The sequence below is a fragment of the Alligator mississippiensis genome, chromosome 4 (genome assembly GCF_030867095.1).
Source record: "Alligator mississippiensis isolate rAllMis1 chromosome 4, rAllMis1, whole genome shotgun sequence".
Lineage (NCBI taxonomy): Eukaryota > Metazoa > Chordata > Crocodylia > Alligatoridae > Alligator > Alligator mississippiensis.
Window position 1 is genome coordinate 99,707,209 of NC_081827.1, and position 14,992 is coordinate 99,722,200.

At 52.6% G+C, this 14,992-nt stretch overlaps 2 protein-coding genes across 10 annotated transcripts in view; one reads left to right on the forward strand and one right to left on the reverse strand.

Moving 5' to 3' along the window:
• Positions 1 to 10,009, reverse strand: MAFF (MAF bZIP transcription factor F). Of its 4 annotated transcripts, XM_019489379.2 has the most exons (4): positions 9,797 to 9,906; positions 7,623 to 7,707; positions 3,890 to 3,959; positions 1 to 3,129 (listed from the first exon to the last, which is right to left on the reverse strand). In XM_019489379.2, exons 3-4 carry the CDS (start codon positions 3,923 to 3,925, stop codon positions 2,716 to 2,718), a joined length of 450 nt encoding a protein of 149 aa, XP_019344924.1. In that variant the 5' UTR covers positions 3,926 to 3,959; positions 7,623 to 7,707; positions 9,797 to 9,906; the 3' UTR covers positions 1 to 2,715. The 4 variants fall into 4 exon arrangements, with proteins under 4 accessions (XP_019344924.1, XP_014463478.1, XP_006259015.1 ...); XM_014607992.3 differs by lacking the exons at positions 7,623 to 7,707; positions 9,797 to 9,906 and adding an exon at positions 9,913 to 10,009; XM_006258953.4 differs by lacking the exon at positions 7,623 to 7,707.
• A 6-nt stretch (positions 10,010 to 10,015) lies between these two features.
• PLA2G6 (phospholipase A2 group VI) overlaps positions 10,016 to 14,992 on the forward strand; it is a 28,138-nt gene continuing 23,161 nt past the window's right edge. For 2 of the 6 annotated variants that reach the window (XM_014607929.3, XM_059726408.1), the window contains exon 1: positions 13,796 to 13,889. The gene's annotated coding sequence lies outside the window, so the exon portion shown is untranslated. Of the gene's footprint in view, positions 10,096 to 13,789; positions 13,890 to 13,939; positions 14,143 to 14,992 lie in introns of those variants that run through there. The other 4 variants (XM_014607949.3, XM_059726409.1, XM_014607942.3 and 1 more) reach the window with 4 other exon arrangements.

Genomic DNA, 14,992 nt, shown 5'->3' on the forward strand with positions numbered 1-14,992 from the left:
GAAAAACAAAAAAAAAAAAACGTACTTTATTTATAAAGTCTACAAAATACAGAGGAGTCGGACAGGACATTTACTGTAAGTCAGAAAATAAATATGTTTTTTGTTTTTGTTCTATATAAGTATACGATAAAATGTGATTTGCATATATAAAATATAAAGTACGGCTCTGTACCAACATCCTGGCTGTGCCAAGAGGCGGAATGGCAAAGAGGATGTGAAAATAACTTATGTTCGTGCAATAAATTAACCATCGAGGAGTTGGAGAGGGGGGAGAGGAGAGGGTGGGAGGGGGAAATGCCAAATGTGGGACCTTCTACTAGATGAGGGGAGGAAACAGGTTGGACCTACCTATCTGGAGGTGGCTGCAGCACTGCAGTGGGTGGCACGCAGGCTCCAGGGAGGGGTTGTGCTTAAGTGGGTCTGAGAAATGAAGGGGATAATCATATATTGTGTCAAGTGCCTCAAAATAACTGGCTAGCATTACCCCCACTGACCCTGCCATATCTTCCCTATTGAGGGAGCTATACCTCTTCCCCCATGCCCAAGCTTTCTGAAGAGTACTGCACCTTCAAGTGGCTTCTATGAGACAGTGGCCACCAGGAGGAGGGATTGGAAAAGGTGCCTGTGACTGGAGAAATAGTCCTTGCTCTCAAGCCATGAGCTGGGCTCTCAGCCTTTGTGCTTTCCTTAGCTCATGAAAAGGGTGCTGGGCGTGGAGGCAGAAGGCTTGGCTTCTATTCTTGGCTCTGCCACTCCCATGATTTGTGATCATGAGCAAGTCACGTCACCTCCCCATGCCTCCCTTTCCCTTCCCAACCACTGCCAGTCTAAACTGCAAGCTCTGGGGCAGGAACCACCTCAATATGGGTTTGTACAGTGCCTGGAACAAGGTGGTGCCAGTCTCCACAGGGACATTCAAGTGCAAGGTAACATCAGTAATAGCCTTATCTCCACGACAGCTGTGTTTACTTCCGGCCAGGTGCTTTTTCTATTTTTTCAATGAGACTCGCTATGCCACGGCTGAAATGATACTGCAGCCAGGAAAAGGTGAGGGATGTGTGTGTTTAGGGAGATAAAAACATGCCCCTCTCCTTCCTCTCCCCAAAATGAAACCCTGTCTTTCAAGTTAGAGAATCAAAGAGGATATTTCAACCCATCAACTGCTTACCGGACCCACCTGCCTGCTCGGGAAGTTACAGCTTCTGTATGATTTATCTAGCTCAGCAAATGCCAGATAGATAACAGCTTCCTTCTGATTGGCTCATCTCGGTAGTAGGTTTGGGATTTGGGCTGGCTCCCTAGTTCCCTACCTGAATTCTAGGGGGTACCATGTGTGCTGCACCCCCACTTCCACTTGCCTCAAATTCCTCTCTACATTTTTGCATCTTTTGATTTCCGTGGTCACAAAATGCAACCAAAATGTTCTCCGGCCCCAACTCCCCTCATTCAGATGCATTCCTGCCACTCCTCCTCTGTCCATCGGTCTCACATACTTTGTTTTCTTTCTATTGCTCTACATTCCCTTTCTCTCTTCCTCCCACCCCCTTCCACTACCCAGGTCTCATTCATTCTAAAGCTACCGGTAGTTCCCTTCCAGACAGGAGATCTTAGAAATTTAACTTCACTGCGATAGCACTGGAGGGAGACTTCCTTAACTCCATCCCATGTTATAGTCACCCCTGCAGCTGAATCAATGGCTCGAGTGTGGTAATTCCCATGGTGTCTAGTACATGTTCAAGTGCCACATTCTGACCTGATCTAAACAGCTGCCACAGAGACCTGTTCTCCCTTTCACACATCATCCTGCATTCACCTTCCTCTCTCTATTGAACATGACCCTTTCCCCCACGCACTGCCTAGTTCCTCTAATTACTTCCCACTCCCTGGAACATCTGCTTAACCCCCTGGGGGAGCCTGTGGCTCTTTCCTCTTCTGGTACAGGGCATTTCAGGCTCTTCCTGGAAAAGCACGGAGAGAGCAGTAGGGTAACTAAACAGGAGTCGAGGGGAGATGACTGGGTGCTGCCTCTGTTAGGGGGTGCAAAAATAATCAGAGCCACAGTGATGACTGATTGCATCGCGACTATCAGCATCGTGGCAGCCGGCACTGTCCTGGGCATTACACTGCTGCCCAGGGCCACTGGTAGGGAGAGCTGAAATGTGGTTGATGCAGGAGAGAGCAGGGAGAGCTGTGGACCATAAGACTGGGAGGTCACAGCAGCTCTTGGTAAGTCTCTGGATGGATGTTCCAATCCCTGCACTGTCCTCTATTAAGCAGAATAAGCCATTAAGATGGCTCCCAGTTCTCCCTCTCTCTTTCTTCCTACACAAGCCTTGGTGCCAGGCATACAAAGATGCTGTGCCCCTGACAGGGAGAAGTGAGAGGGTTTTCCCCACTTCTAAAGCCAGGAGGGACAAGGGCAGGGAAAGGAAAGAGGGGACTTTTTAACATAAGACAAGTGTGTGTGGGTTTGGCGGGGGGGAACTCAAGGATTCACCTGTGGGGGACAGGCCTAAGCCACCACATGGTCTAAGGCAGGTGGAGGAGGGGACGGGGAAGAGAAGAAATGAGGGCTGAGGGTTCTGGGGGTCTTCAAGTTGATTCTGGCTCTGGGAGGGGCTGGGGGAGGAGCCAGTGCAGCTGCAGTCCATTCTAGGTAGAGAGCTGGGCCCAGCCATGGAGAGAGGACTCAATTCACGGCAGGGCAGGCAGGCACTAGGAGCATGTGGCCTGGTTGGTACTGGATTTGACGATGGTGATGACGCTTGCAGGGGCCACCTTGGCAGCTGGGCCATGGGCAGCAACGGTGCGGGCAAAGCCCTGCAGGGCCTCGTACTTGCCTCGCAGGGTGTCCAGCTCAAGGCGCATGGCAGCATTCTCGCGGGCCAACTTGTCCACCTCCCACTCCAGCTCCATCTTCTGCTTCTGCAGCTCCTCCTTCTGACAGACACGCTTAACCCGGCAGCTGGCTGCATAGCCGCGGTTCTTCAGTGTACGCCGGCGCTGCTTTAGGCGCGCCACCTCTTCCTTGGAGAGGCCCCGTAGGTGGTGGTTCAGCTCCCGCACTGACAAACCCATCAGCTCCTCATCTGACAACAGGGGTGTGTTCTCGCCCATCTCACGCTTGATCTGGGCGGGAGAAGAGAGCAGTGGGGTGGTGAAGGCACAGAGGGGAAAACAGGACAGAGGCAGAGGGTCAAGAAGGGAGCAGGAAAGGATGGAGACAGGATGCAGAAGAGGAGCAGGTGACAAAATAGGATGCCTTTGCCTTTCCTGCTAGCACTGAGTGTTGGCCCCAGTCAGAGAAGGCATCCTGCCAGCTGTGTACTTGTGCTCCTAGTGGTACTGAGGAACCTCAGGGGCCTGGTGGGTTTTGCTCACACACTTAAGGTCAAAGTCAAGTGCCAGAACTGGGGTTGGGAAGGCAATTTCCCCCTAGGTCAGATCAGCAGAGACTGTCGGGACTCCTAGCCTTCTTGTTTCAGGTGAAGCACAGTCCATTTCCTAGGATCCTCTGGGCCTATTTCACCTTACCAGTTCCCTGCCATTGCACTGCACCCAGGCTTTAGGGTTACCCTCATCTCCCCCGCTCTCTTTCTCTAGCATGCTGCCTGGGTTTTCTACTCCAGATTTTAAATTCAATAGGCAGTGCTTTGTAAGGCTGGGCCAGAGTGGGCGTTTTTGTCCTTTTGGGACTTAATGTCTATTATGTGGTTACCTGTGACTGGAGGGGACAACACTTGATGACTTGGACTGCCCTGTCCAAGCCTGTAGCTTTAGGAGTGGGGACAGATGGAGGGAGGAGAGAGGAAAACAACAGAGTAAGATGGAAGCAAGGGAAGGATAAGGCAAAGGAGGCAGGCAGAGACACTTGCTGACCCACTCTTACCTTCAGGGCTTTGCTTGATAAGCTGTCTGCAGCCATGTTCTTTGGCAGTCACACTCCTCAAATGTGGACCCTGCAACCAGGCCAGAGAGACATCACGGTCATTCTAAGCCCCCCCTATTCATTTCATGCTACAGAGCCCCTCGGCGGTGGTGAGGGGCAGACAGCGTTCTCCCCGTATCCCTCCTCACCGTCCATCACTTCATCCTGCCACGGCTGGAGCACAAACCTCCTGGTCCCACCATCATGGCTGCGTGGATGTCGGACACAGCTCCAAATTACTGGTCCCACACACGCACCGCTAAAATGCAGAATTCCTTCCCATCCTTCATCCCCCTCAAATGGCCAGTGGCAGCTGGAGCCCTAACTGGGCCCCCAATGCAAGCTCCCACCTGTTCTATCCCTGTGGGTCTCCCTTGAGGTCTTCCCAGACCAGGCTGCTTTGGGAAAACACAGCAGAGCCAAGCTTTGCTAACAGAGAGGAAACATCAAGGGGAGGGCGGCAGCAGGAGGGTGTGCCCCTGAAACAGCAGGGCCTGGAAAGGACGCAAAAGGGAAAGTAAAACCAGCACAGACAAACAGGACACAGCTCAGCAGGGAGGGAGCGGAAGAGAAGAGCTGTTTGGATACCAGGGAGTGGCAAACTAGAAAGCACAGGATACTCTGCTCTTTAGGGACCCAACTCCCCCCTCCCCATATCATCTCATGCCAAGCCAGAGATCCTTCCCTGTCTGTGGTGCTGCCTGACTCAGCATCCCGTAGGCTTGGGACAGATTTTAGCCCCCTTAACTGACCTCCCTGGGTCCTGGGCTGGGAGCTGGAGCTTTGTCAACACAGCAGAATCCCTGCTGACAAGTGGGAGGGGAAGGGCTGGGGTCCCTGGGCCAGGCAGATTGGCACTGGGAGCCCTCATTGTAAGTGGAGGGGTCTGGTGGTGAACCCATGTATGTTGCTTTGCCTAGGATGGAGGAGTGGAGCAGGACAGCAAGGCTGAGAACCCTGCCACAGTGCATGCTGCTCTCCTCTGGGCATCGACTGTGCACACTGGCTGCATTTCCTTTCCTTCAGCCAAAGCCACAGCGAGGATGGAAACTACAGACCCGCACTACAAGATTCTCCTTGTGGCTGAGAAGGCATGAAAGGGCAATTTTGCAAATGTCAGCAGGGGCCCTGGATCCACTGAAAGTCAAGGTGCCAGGGGGCTGAGAGTGGAGTTTGGTGGCACTTCAGAACTGGGCCAGTCTAAAACAGGCTGCCCCAGCCAGTATGCACTTGTAGGCACAGGGGCTCCAGGGTCCTAAGAGATGTGAATGCGTGGGGAAGGCAAAGGGGGAAGGCACATGGACAATGAAACCTTATAAGCTTTGACTCAAATACATCCAGAATTTGCCATGTTGCCACAGAACAGTCACCACCTGCCGATGGCCCTTTCCGACTCCTCGTGTCCTCTGAACCCCATCCAGTTTCTTTCTAAGCCATATGCCCTGAAGGGGTTGTGGGTGGATGCTGCCTCCTCTCCTCAGAATGGGAGCCAGGGATTAGGCAAGGGAAGCAAGGAAGAGAAAGAGCTGCTTGCTCCTGTTTCTTTGCTGAAACATGCCTTGGCATGATGTTAACAACAAGAGTGACTAAGCTGGGCAACAACCCAAGGGCTGGGGGCTTAGAAAGAACCCCAAAGTTTATGAAGCCCAACCCCACGGAGGTGGAGGGGCATAAGGCACTGACCCTGAACCTCCAAAACCCAGACAGCCAGAGCCCTGGCACTACAGTATGTAGGACACTGCCCCAGTGGTTCCCATTGCTGCAACAAAGGATGAGAGAAGGCAGGTTTGAGCTGGGAATAACTTCCTGGGCAAGTCAAGAACAGGGCACCTGTCCCATGCATGCCTGACTGCCCTGTGGCAGGCAAGAACTCTTGGGAGCCAGAATAAGCCCAGAGCTTCCCCTCATGCCTGCAGAAAGTAAGCCACAGATCCCTCATGCCAGCGTGCTCATGCCATCCTTCAGACAGAAGTGCCAGTCAGCTTTCCAATGGGACGTGCAGTGGTAGTCTTACTACCTAGCCTAAATGTCCACAAAGCATTCCTGTGCTCTGTTAAACAGCAGGTACCTTCCACCTCGGAGATGACTGCAGCTGGTGTGAGCCCAGATATGCCTGTACCCATCATACATTCCTACATATCTCTACGTCCCCTGCCAGGGACAGTGTGACCACTGTGGAACCATGGAGCCACCAGTTTGGACAACTCTTATTCTCAGTACCCACAGGTGATAGGACCTCGAGCTGAGGGGCCTATGTGAGAACTATCTCATTCCCCCAAACCCACCGCCCTTTCCTTACCTCTGCCCCAAGGACAGGTATGGAAATAGCAAGTGGCAAAGGCTCCAGGGTCTATTGTCAAATTAATCAAACGTGGGGAATAGGGGAAAGAACAGAAACAAGGGGCTAGAGGGAAGAGGTGTGTGGGAGGGAGAAAAGCCATTTCACCATGACTCGGCACAGGGAGAGGACAGGTCACCAAGGCTGCACACCCCCTGCCGGCTGGTAATTCTCCCACTATTACTGGGCAGGAAAGGATGCAACCGTGATTATAATCAAACAGCCTGTTTCTAGCGCTATAGCAACAAGCTTCCAGGGTAAGAGGTTTGGGGAAAAGAATACCAAACAAAAATGGAGTACGGAAAATTACAGCAGGGGTAGGGTGTGCCAGGCCTTGGACACAAGGGCAAGGAACTGAATCTGATGCAACAAGTGGCAGGAAGCAAATGGATGGAGACCACGGAAAGGGTGACTTGGGCACAGCAGTGGGTGAAGCCAGGAGCTCACACAGTGGAATAATTGACTACCTGGATGTGGGGAGAGGTCAGGGGCAGGAGGCCAGTAAGCAAGACAAAAACCAAAATGGTTGCTGCATGGAAAAAATAGATCCTCCACTACCTTAAAGCCATTTCAGCTCAGCACAGGAACACTTGGCTAGGATTTCTCTTCCTCTGTCCCATGTGAAAGGCCTCTTCACTTCAAATTCACTAGAACAGTCACCTGGGCTACCTGGTTTGCTGGAGGGAGAAAGGTCTGTTCCAATGTCCCAAGCAGAAAGAAGCCCTCTTAGAGCTACTGCTGAGGATAGGGAAAGAACTGCCCTCCAGTCCTTTGAGAAACATGGGTTTGATATGAAAGCTGAGATCCCTCAGGAAAGGAACCAGAGATCTGGTGTATCATGGGCATTAGACTCCCTGACACGGTGCCCACATGTGTGGTCAACACACTACACTACGTCCACCTTGCTGCACATTCAGTCCCTGCCATTCCCTGTAGTTTAAAATAAATATGAGCTATTAGGGATGTGATTTTTAACCCACACAAAGGGCAGAGATTTCAATTACTGAAGATCTGACAGAAACCTCACTTGGCTTTCCCACTGGGGAGGTGTGGGGGGATGTTACAATTCAGATGTCATTTTCTACGATTCTATGGGGAGAGAAGAGAGATGTCCTGGCAGCTAAAGGCACATAGATATCACAGTGATTGTCTGCCACTCGCCATGTAAGACTGGTAAACAGGACACTGAGCAGGGAGCACTGGTTTGATCAGTGCTCAGCTCCAACCCTGCTTAAGATCTAGCACAAGGAACTGGGCTAGTGCAGGTGTCCTTCCCCTCCTGGCATAGCTACCAGGAAGAGCTCTGGGGCCTTATATTCAAATGCAATCATCAACTGTACTTCCCACCGATTTCACCTGTTGTTGCCAGCCATCAACACCTCTGAATATCATGCCTGTCAGCTGGACTCTCTGCTTGTGTGAATCAGCTCAGCATGCTGGACTGCAAAAGAAGGATGCCTGTTTTATACATACAGTGAAGAGCCTGTCCCCTCTGTTTCTAATGAGATGGCTTAAACCGAGGTCCAACAGAGGACTTCAGAGACTTGAACCAGTTCTAGCACCTGATGCTAAATGCTACCTGCCTCTGTTGGAAGCATCTCTAAGAGGGGGTGGGTTCGGGTGGAAGGTGCCACATGCACCAGTAAAAACACTACTAGTAGCATCTACTTCTAGTAGCATCTCTACAGTAGGGCAGTGACCTTTGCTGTAAGCAAAGCCAGGCCTCAGGACAAACTCCTTTCAGTTCCAGAAGGAATCTCCATTTGCGGTAAGGGAATATCAAAGGGAAACACTCCCCCAGTGCAGAAGTGGGTCTGAGCTCCTTGGATAATGGATGTTGCTCACACGGCGGAGGAGGGCAGCTGTGGGTGGTAGTAGGGGGTATGCGAGTTAAGGGGAACTGATGAGTGGAGTGTGGGTGGGAAGCATCCAAAGCCTGAGTGCTCCTATTTCCTTGTTTTTCACAGCTTGTGTAAGCGGGATTCAGAGCCTAGCAACCCTCCCTGCCAGTGTTTGTGTGGGACAAGATACAACAATCGTCATGTGACACTGAGTCGCTGTCTTCTCACTGGGAACATGAAAGAAAGCACTTTATTAACCCCAAAGTGACTTCCTTTACTTTGGCGTTGAGCTTCTGCCCCCTGAAGAACCTTTCCCTGCTGACTTCCTGATACAGATTTAAGGGGACAGCCCGCAGGTCCTCACACTTCCAACTGACACTTCACTGGAGGTACTGTGGTGGCTGTTAAAAATGCAGCACTTATGCTCGCCTAGTGGTATACTGGTATTGTCATTCTTCCGCCCCCCTGCTGTGTTCTCCCTTAGAAGAGGAAACAAGCTTGAGAGCTCTGTGGCCTCTGTTGACAAATGTTTCCCACTGCAGCTAGCAACTTTTATCAACCCATCTCAAAGTCTCCTGCAAACTGGCTCCCAGGCCTCCGCTGTTTATGGAAAGATCCTTTCACCTGTCACAGAAACACAGCCACTTTGGGGCTGAAACCCGACAGCTGTCCCGGTGCTTCAGAAAACCAGACAGCCCTTTTGGGACCGGAGGTAAAGAAGAAGAAGATGTGAATGGAAAAGCCAAGGACCCCGTAGGGCAGCATTTCTCAACCTGTGGGTCGTGACCCAAAAGTAGGTTGCAAGAATCTATGGAAGGGTTGTGAACAACCTTTAAAAATAGATTCTCCTTTAAAAGGAGAAAAATGTGGGAAACTGGGGGTTTTCCCTTGCTGGCAAGGGGTTGCTTGGGGCCCCCCCATGCCCCACACACCCACCAGTGTGTGGGGCAGGAGGCAGTGGGGCAGGAGTGAGGGGCACTCAGCACCATACCTAGATTCCTGGTGGCCCTGGGCAAACTTTTAGTATTGCGCTCCCCCTTGCCAGAGATAATGATCATGATAATAATAATAACAACAATAACAATAATAATAATCACCATTTTCAGGTCCCCTTTCTGTCCGGGCCCTGGGTAGCCACCCGGTTCGCCCATGCCTGTATCCGGCCCTGGGGGCACCAGCCATTGATGTTTACAAATGGGTCCCGGTACAAAAAAGGTTGAGAACCACTGCCTTAGGGGAGGGGGTTGGATCCGGCAGTCCCGGCACAGCTGAAATATCTGGGGGGAGGCGACGGGGATGAAGCAGAAGAAAGCCAGGCTGGGGTGCCAGCATAGGGGCTAACCTTTTACCCCTCCAGTATGCCAGGGGGATCTTCCATGGCTCTGCCTGTGGCTCGGCCCTTCACACACACAGTTAATTTGCTCCATGAGTAATTTGTATGTTATTGAGACCTTTCCCGGCGTCACAGCTGCCCCCCTCGGGGCGCGGGCGGGTGCAGTACGCACACGCACCCGGAGCTATTTTTAGAGCGCGCCGGTCCCCCAGATCCCCCCCCCCCCAGTGCCACCAGGCCAAGGGAGCCGGGGCCAGGCGGGCACACGCGGCCTGCGCCCCCCGCTGCCCTCCCGCCCCGCCCCGTCCCGTCCCGCCCCGCCTCGCCTCGCCTCGCTTCGGGCCCGCGCTCCCTACCGCGCCGCCGGCGGTCCGCCCGCTCCGCGCTGCCCGGGGGTCTCGGGTGGTGTGGCGGGGCGCCGGGCGCTGCCTGCGCCACCGAGTTGTAAGACGAGTTTCCTGGAATTACTCACTCGCAGGATTCTTTTCATTCATAAAAACACAGTCATGCGGTGACATCATACTTTCCCCTCCCCATCGCGGCCAAGGGCACAGGCTGGGGGAGGAGGGGAAAAGCTGCCATTTTAGGGCTGGGCATACATCTTAAAGGGCCAGCTGCGCCGTTCCCCCGGCACGTGTGGCCGGCTCGGCACCGGGTAGGTGCAAGGGGCTGGAGCTGCGGGCAGGGAAGCGTAGGTTGGCTGGTAGGGAGGACCCAGGGCAGTGCAGCACCGGGAGGTTGTGGCTTGGGAGGTTTTTAAGACCCGGCTAGACAAAGCCCTGGCTGGGGTGACCCGGTTGGGGATGGTCCTGCTTTGAGCAGGGGGGCTAGATCAGCGTTTCTCAACCCTGGGGGTGGCAAGAATATATGAAAGGGGGGCAAACAGACTTAAAAAAAATGCATCGACCAACTTTAAAACCTTTTTCTCCTTAGCAAGGGAAACCATGGCTTTTCCCTTGCAGCCTGCCAGGGGCTGCTTGGGGCCCCCTTCCCCCCATATGCCCCCAGGAGTCATGGTGGGGAGTGAGGGGCACCAGGAGGGCCAGGGGGCTGTTTTCTACTTAAATTATTGACTGGGTCAGACCTGGCCATCAGTGCTTACAAATGGGTCCTGGTACAAAAAGGGTTGAGAACCAGTGGGCTAGATGACCTCCTGAGATCCCTTCCAACCCTCATGTGCTGATCCTGAAATCATTAGGAGGTCCTGGCACCTCTAGACTGAATCCTGCTTTGTATCCTTAGTGCAGGGGGGGGGTCTTTTGTTCTTAGTTTTAGCCTAGAAACAAGTATAGGAAGGTGGGGGGGGAGGGGAACGGACAGGTGGACAGGCCAGGGGACAAGGGTCTGCTTCTGGCTTGGTCCTTGCTGTGTGGCTACCTATCCACCCCCAGCCTTGGCTACTCAATAATGGCACCAATGCTGCTTCTCGCTGTAAAGCTGCCTGAATGAACAGCTGTGAAGTGCTTTGAGATCCGTGGGTTGTGGCCCCGGAGAGGGTTCTTGTAGCCTCTTGCATCTGAGGATTGCCAAAGCCTCTGGTGATTGTGGAACAGTTTTTTTAAATAGCTGCTGTGGCTTAGCGCCCGGGGGGAGAAGGGGAACTGCTTCTGTTTTAAAGAAAGTATTTTTAAAGCAGGTTAGTCATAAGCCGTGGCAAAACAAGTGAGTGGGTGTATGGGTCTAGTGTGCAGCTATGGGCAGATGACATGCCCTAGACTGTAGTGGAATTGTTCTGGTGATGTAGCAGTGATGGGCCAGGGAACATGCATCGTGACTGGAGGGAGGGGCATCTTACACCTGAGAGTTTGTCTAGCATTTCCCTGAGTTATAGAGTTGGTTTGACAAATGACCTTACCCAACAAATCTTGCGTTGTTCCCCAAAATCTATAGAAGTGGCCAAGCTGTGGCACAGGCAGCTACGTGTGGCATGTGGCAGATCGGGGTGGGGGAGGCAGCACAGTGGCAGAAGGGGTAGGGAGCAGAAAACAGAACAGCAGATCAGGCAGGGGAAGGGGAATGGAAGCCACTCAAGGGACCATAGGTATTTATTTGTGGTACACCTGCCAAAAAGTTGCCCCCCCTCCCCTGATGGTCTATGGAAAGAAGTTCCTATCTGCCTCAGCCAGAGGACACTCTCTTAATGGGCTCTCTAGGGGGTGTCAGTCATGGGACAGTGAGATTAGAAGGTCCTATGACCCTTTCTGAATTTTACTGAGCATTTTTCCTCCTTGATGCCATTGTAAAAAACCCCAGTTTAGAGGACAGCGAAGGCGTGCATTGATTTGAAGTCTTGTGATGTTTTGCTGGGAGGACATCTATGTTGCAACTCTAAATGGAAGTGCAGAAAAGAAGACATTGTATTTCTGGCTGGTTTCAGCCCTCGGAACATCCTGCTTTGGCTCTGTGCATCTTTTGGAAATTCTCCTCCAGTAATGGTTCAAAGCCATGCCATTAGCAACTCTAAAGGCAGGCCATTGCTGAAGAGCAGAGGAATAATTTGTTTTGCTTTTACCAGGCCTCTCCAGGGCTGCCCTTCTGCAAAGTAGGGGTATCTGTGCCTCAAGATAATGCACTACCCAAGCCTCCTTTGGGCTCCTACATGGATCAGTCTTGGGGAGCAGGGAAGGGAGAATTCCTGCTACAGACATTCTGCCTTTCTTGGATCCCTGCCATATGCTTATCAAGCTTTGCTTGGGACACCACGTTGCTGTGTGGTGATGATCGCTCCCCATCTGTCAGGGCCTTCACATCAGAAATGCCAGGCCTGTGGAGGATGTGCTCTAGGCCAGTGGTTCTCAACATTTTTAGATTTAAAGCACCCATTGATAAACTCAAGGCCCCCTTGAAAAATGCCAACTCTTGGTTTTCACTCTTTTTTTTTTGACTACAGAAAAGTACTAGAGGAATGATTTTGTCACAAAGAACTGCAGAAAATGACCTGGGGGTTACAGTGGGCAATAAGCTGAATATGAGCCAACAGTGTGCCCTTGTTGCCAAGAAGGCTAATGGCATACTGGGCTGCATTGGTAGGAGTGTTGCCAGCCGATTGAAGGAAGTAATTATTCCCCTCTATTCAGCACTGGTGAAGCCACATCTGGAGTAGTGTGTCCAGTTTTGGGCCCCACACTACAGAAAGGATGTGGACAAATTGGAAAGAGTCCAGTGGAGAGTAACGAAAATGGTTTGGGGCCTGGGGCACATGTCTTATGAGGAGAGGTTGAGGGAACTGGGCTTATTTAGTCTGGAGAAGAGAAGACAGAGAGGGGATTGAATAGCAGCCTTCAACTACCTGAGGGGGGTTTGAAAGAGGATGGAGCTGGACTATTCTCAGTGGTAGCAGATGACAGAACAAGCAGCAACAGTCTCAAGATGCAGCAAGGGAAGTTCAGGTTAGATAGTAGGAAGAGCTTATTCATGAGGAGGGCAGTAAAACACTGGAATAGGTTACCCAGAGAGGTAGTGGAAGCTCCATCCTTGGAGGTTGTTAAGACCCAGCTTATAAAGCCTTGGCTGGGATGATCTAGTTGGGGCTGGTCCTGCTTGGAGCAAGGGGTTGGACTAGACACCCCCGAGGTCCCTTCCAACCCTCATTTTCTAGGATTCCCTGAACTCAGGAAGACCACAGTGAGGACAGTGTTCTGGACACGCCGGCTCCTGTCAGAGATGTCTGGGTGGACCTTGTAAACCGGGCTCGCCCACCTAGCAGTGCTAATGTCCCAGGGCTCCCCAGCTGCAAATCACTGCTCTCAGCCAACGGTTCTCAGCTCTTTTAGACCCCAGGCCTGCCAGCACTTTCTCTCAATTAGGCAGTGCTCCATTGCAACACCCACCTTATTTATTACACCACTGATCTCCTTACACCTGTACCGGATGGGAAGAAGCCAGGAGCATCTGTGAAAGGATGTTGCATGGGGGGGGGCTCCAGGGCACTGTGGGCCCCGGTTCAGGGTCACTGCCCCAGGCCTTGGCCTGTGCCAGGGGTAACCACGATTACTTGGCCTGGGACCCACAGGAGGCTGCAGGAGAGGCCCTAGTGGCCTTAACTCCCTGCACCCAGGCAAGTTGCTCAGGCCCAGTCTGGGTCCCCTTGGCTGCTGCAAGGCACAAAGCAGGGGCTGAGACTGGGGCCGGGGAAAGTTTTCACGTGACTGTCCCTTTAAGGAGGGGGGGGGAGAGGAAGCCATCCTCCCCTCACAAAGATGGCTGCCGCCCTACTATCCAGCCTCAACTTCCGCCTCGTACCAGCAGAGCTCTCCGGAATTACAACACTCTAGGAGAAGGCGGGGCCGGAAGGAGGCTCGGAGTCTTAAGAAAGAGCCTGTGATTGGTCGCAAAGGGAGGGTGGTGCGGGGGGTGAAAGAGCGGGTGCCGTGATTGGCGGGCACTGGTCACGTGGCCGGAAAGGACTTTTGTTGGCGGAAGTCTGGCTCTAGGTTAGTGACTCAGGAGGTGAGTGCGGTGGGGGCGGGGCTCTGTGCGTTCTGTTTCCGCCTCCTCCCCTCGCCCGTCCTGCCCCGCCACGTGCCAGCCCGGGCTTGACGCCCCACCAAGACCCGCGCGCGCGTGTTTGGGGGAGCTGTGGGGCACGGGTGGGTGTTTGCCCCTGGGCATGGGCTGCTCCTCCCCACTCCAGCCCTGCACCCTGGCTCGAAGGAGGGTGTCCATGGTGGCGTCAGGGAGGAAGGAACCACCTGGGCACAAGGTCAGCGAGGGTCTGTGGGGACATGCAGAAATCCTGCCAGCTCTTCCAGGAACAGCTGTGGGGAGAAGGAAGTTGTTGGCTGCAGGCGCCAGCTCGTCCTCATTGACTTTGTCTCCGTGGGGACTTTTTTGGTCACGCCAGCTTTCTGTTCTCCTTTCCCCGGGTATTTTTATTTCTCCTGTATTTCTGTTGCAGGGGTGGGGATAAAGAGCTGTTTATAAAGCCAGGTTTTTTTTGGTCATTTTCTCCTCTGTGCTCTCCCCCTCCTCCCTTTTGACACATTCTGGATTTTTCCTCTTCCGTGAGGTCGATCTGGAATAAAAGAAAGATGTTTCCCTCCCCTTCCCTATGCTTGCTGCCATTTATAAAGACCTGGTGTTACATGTTTATAATGCTTCCCTCCCATTTGTAAAGACTGGCTGACTGGGGTGAGGATACCCGACCTCATCCTTGTTCCAGCTTCTGTTCCTGTAGCATCTGTTTTGGGCCCTTTGTTTTCTCTGCAAAACAAAATGGTCAATGGAGCTGTCCAAGATCCTAAATCCTTTGGTGAACTCTAACTCACTCTTTCTCTCTCTCTCTCTCTCTCTCTAGAGAAAGTGCAGGTCTGGGACCCTGTCTGCACAAGGAACAATGTTTAATCTATGTTGTGATGGCAAACACCAGTTGAGCTCCCCTAATGTCACCAGCAGTAGGAGCCCTTGGATGGGCGAGCCCCGTGAAAAGCCTGGTGTCAACCAAAGATACAAAGTCCTCCACCCTTTGTTGAATCCCTTCATGTGTTGCTTTCCACCAACTTGGGGTGGTCATGGAATTCAGTCACCTTTCGGGCTGGGGTTAATATTGGGGT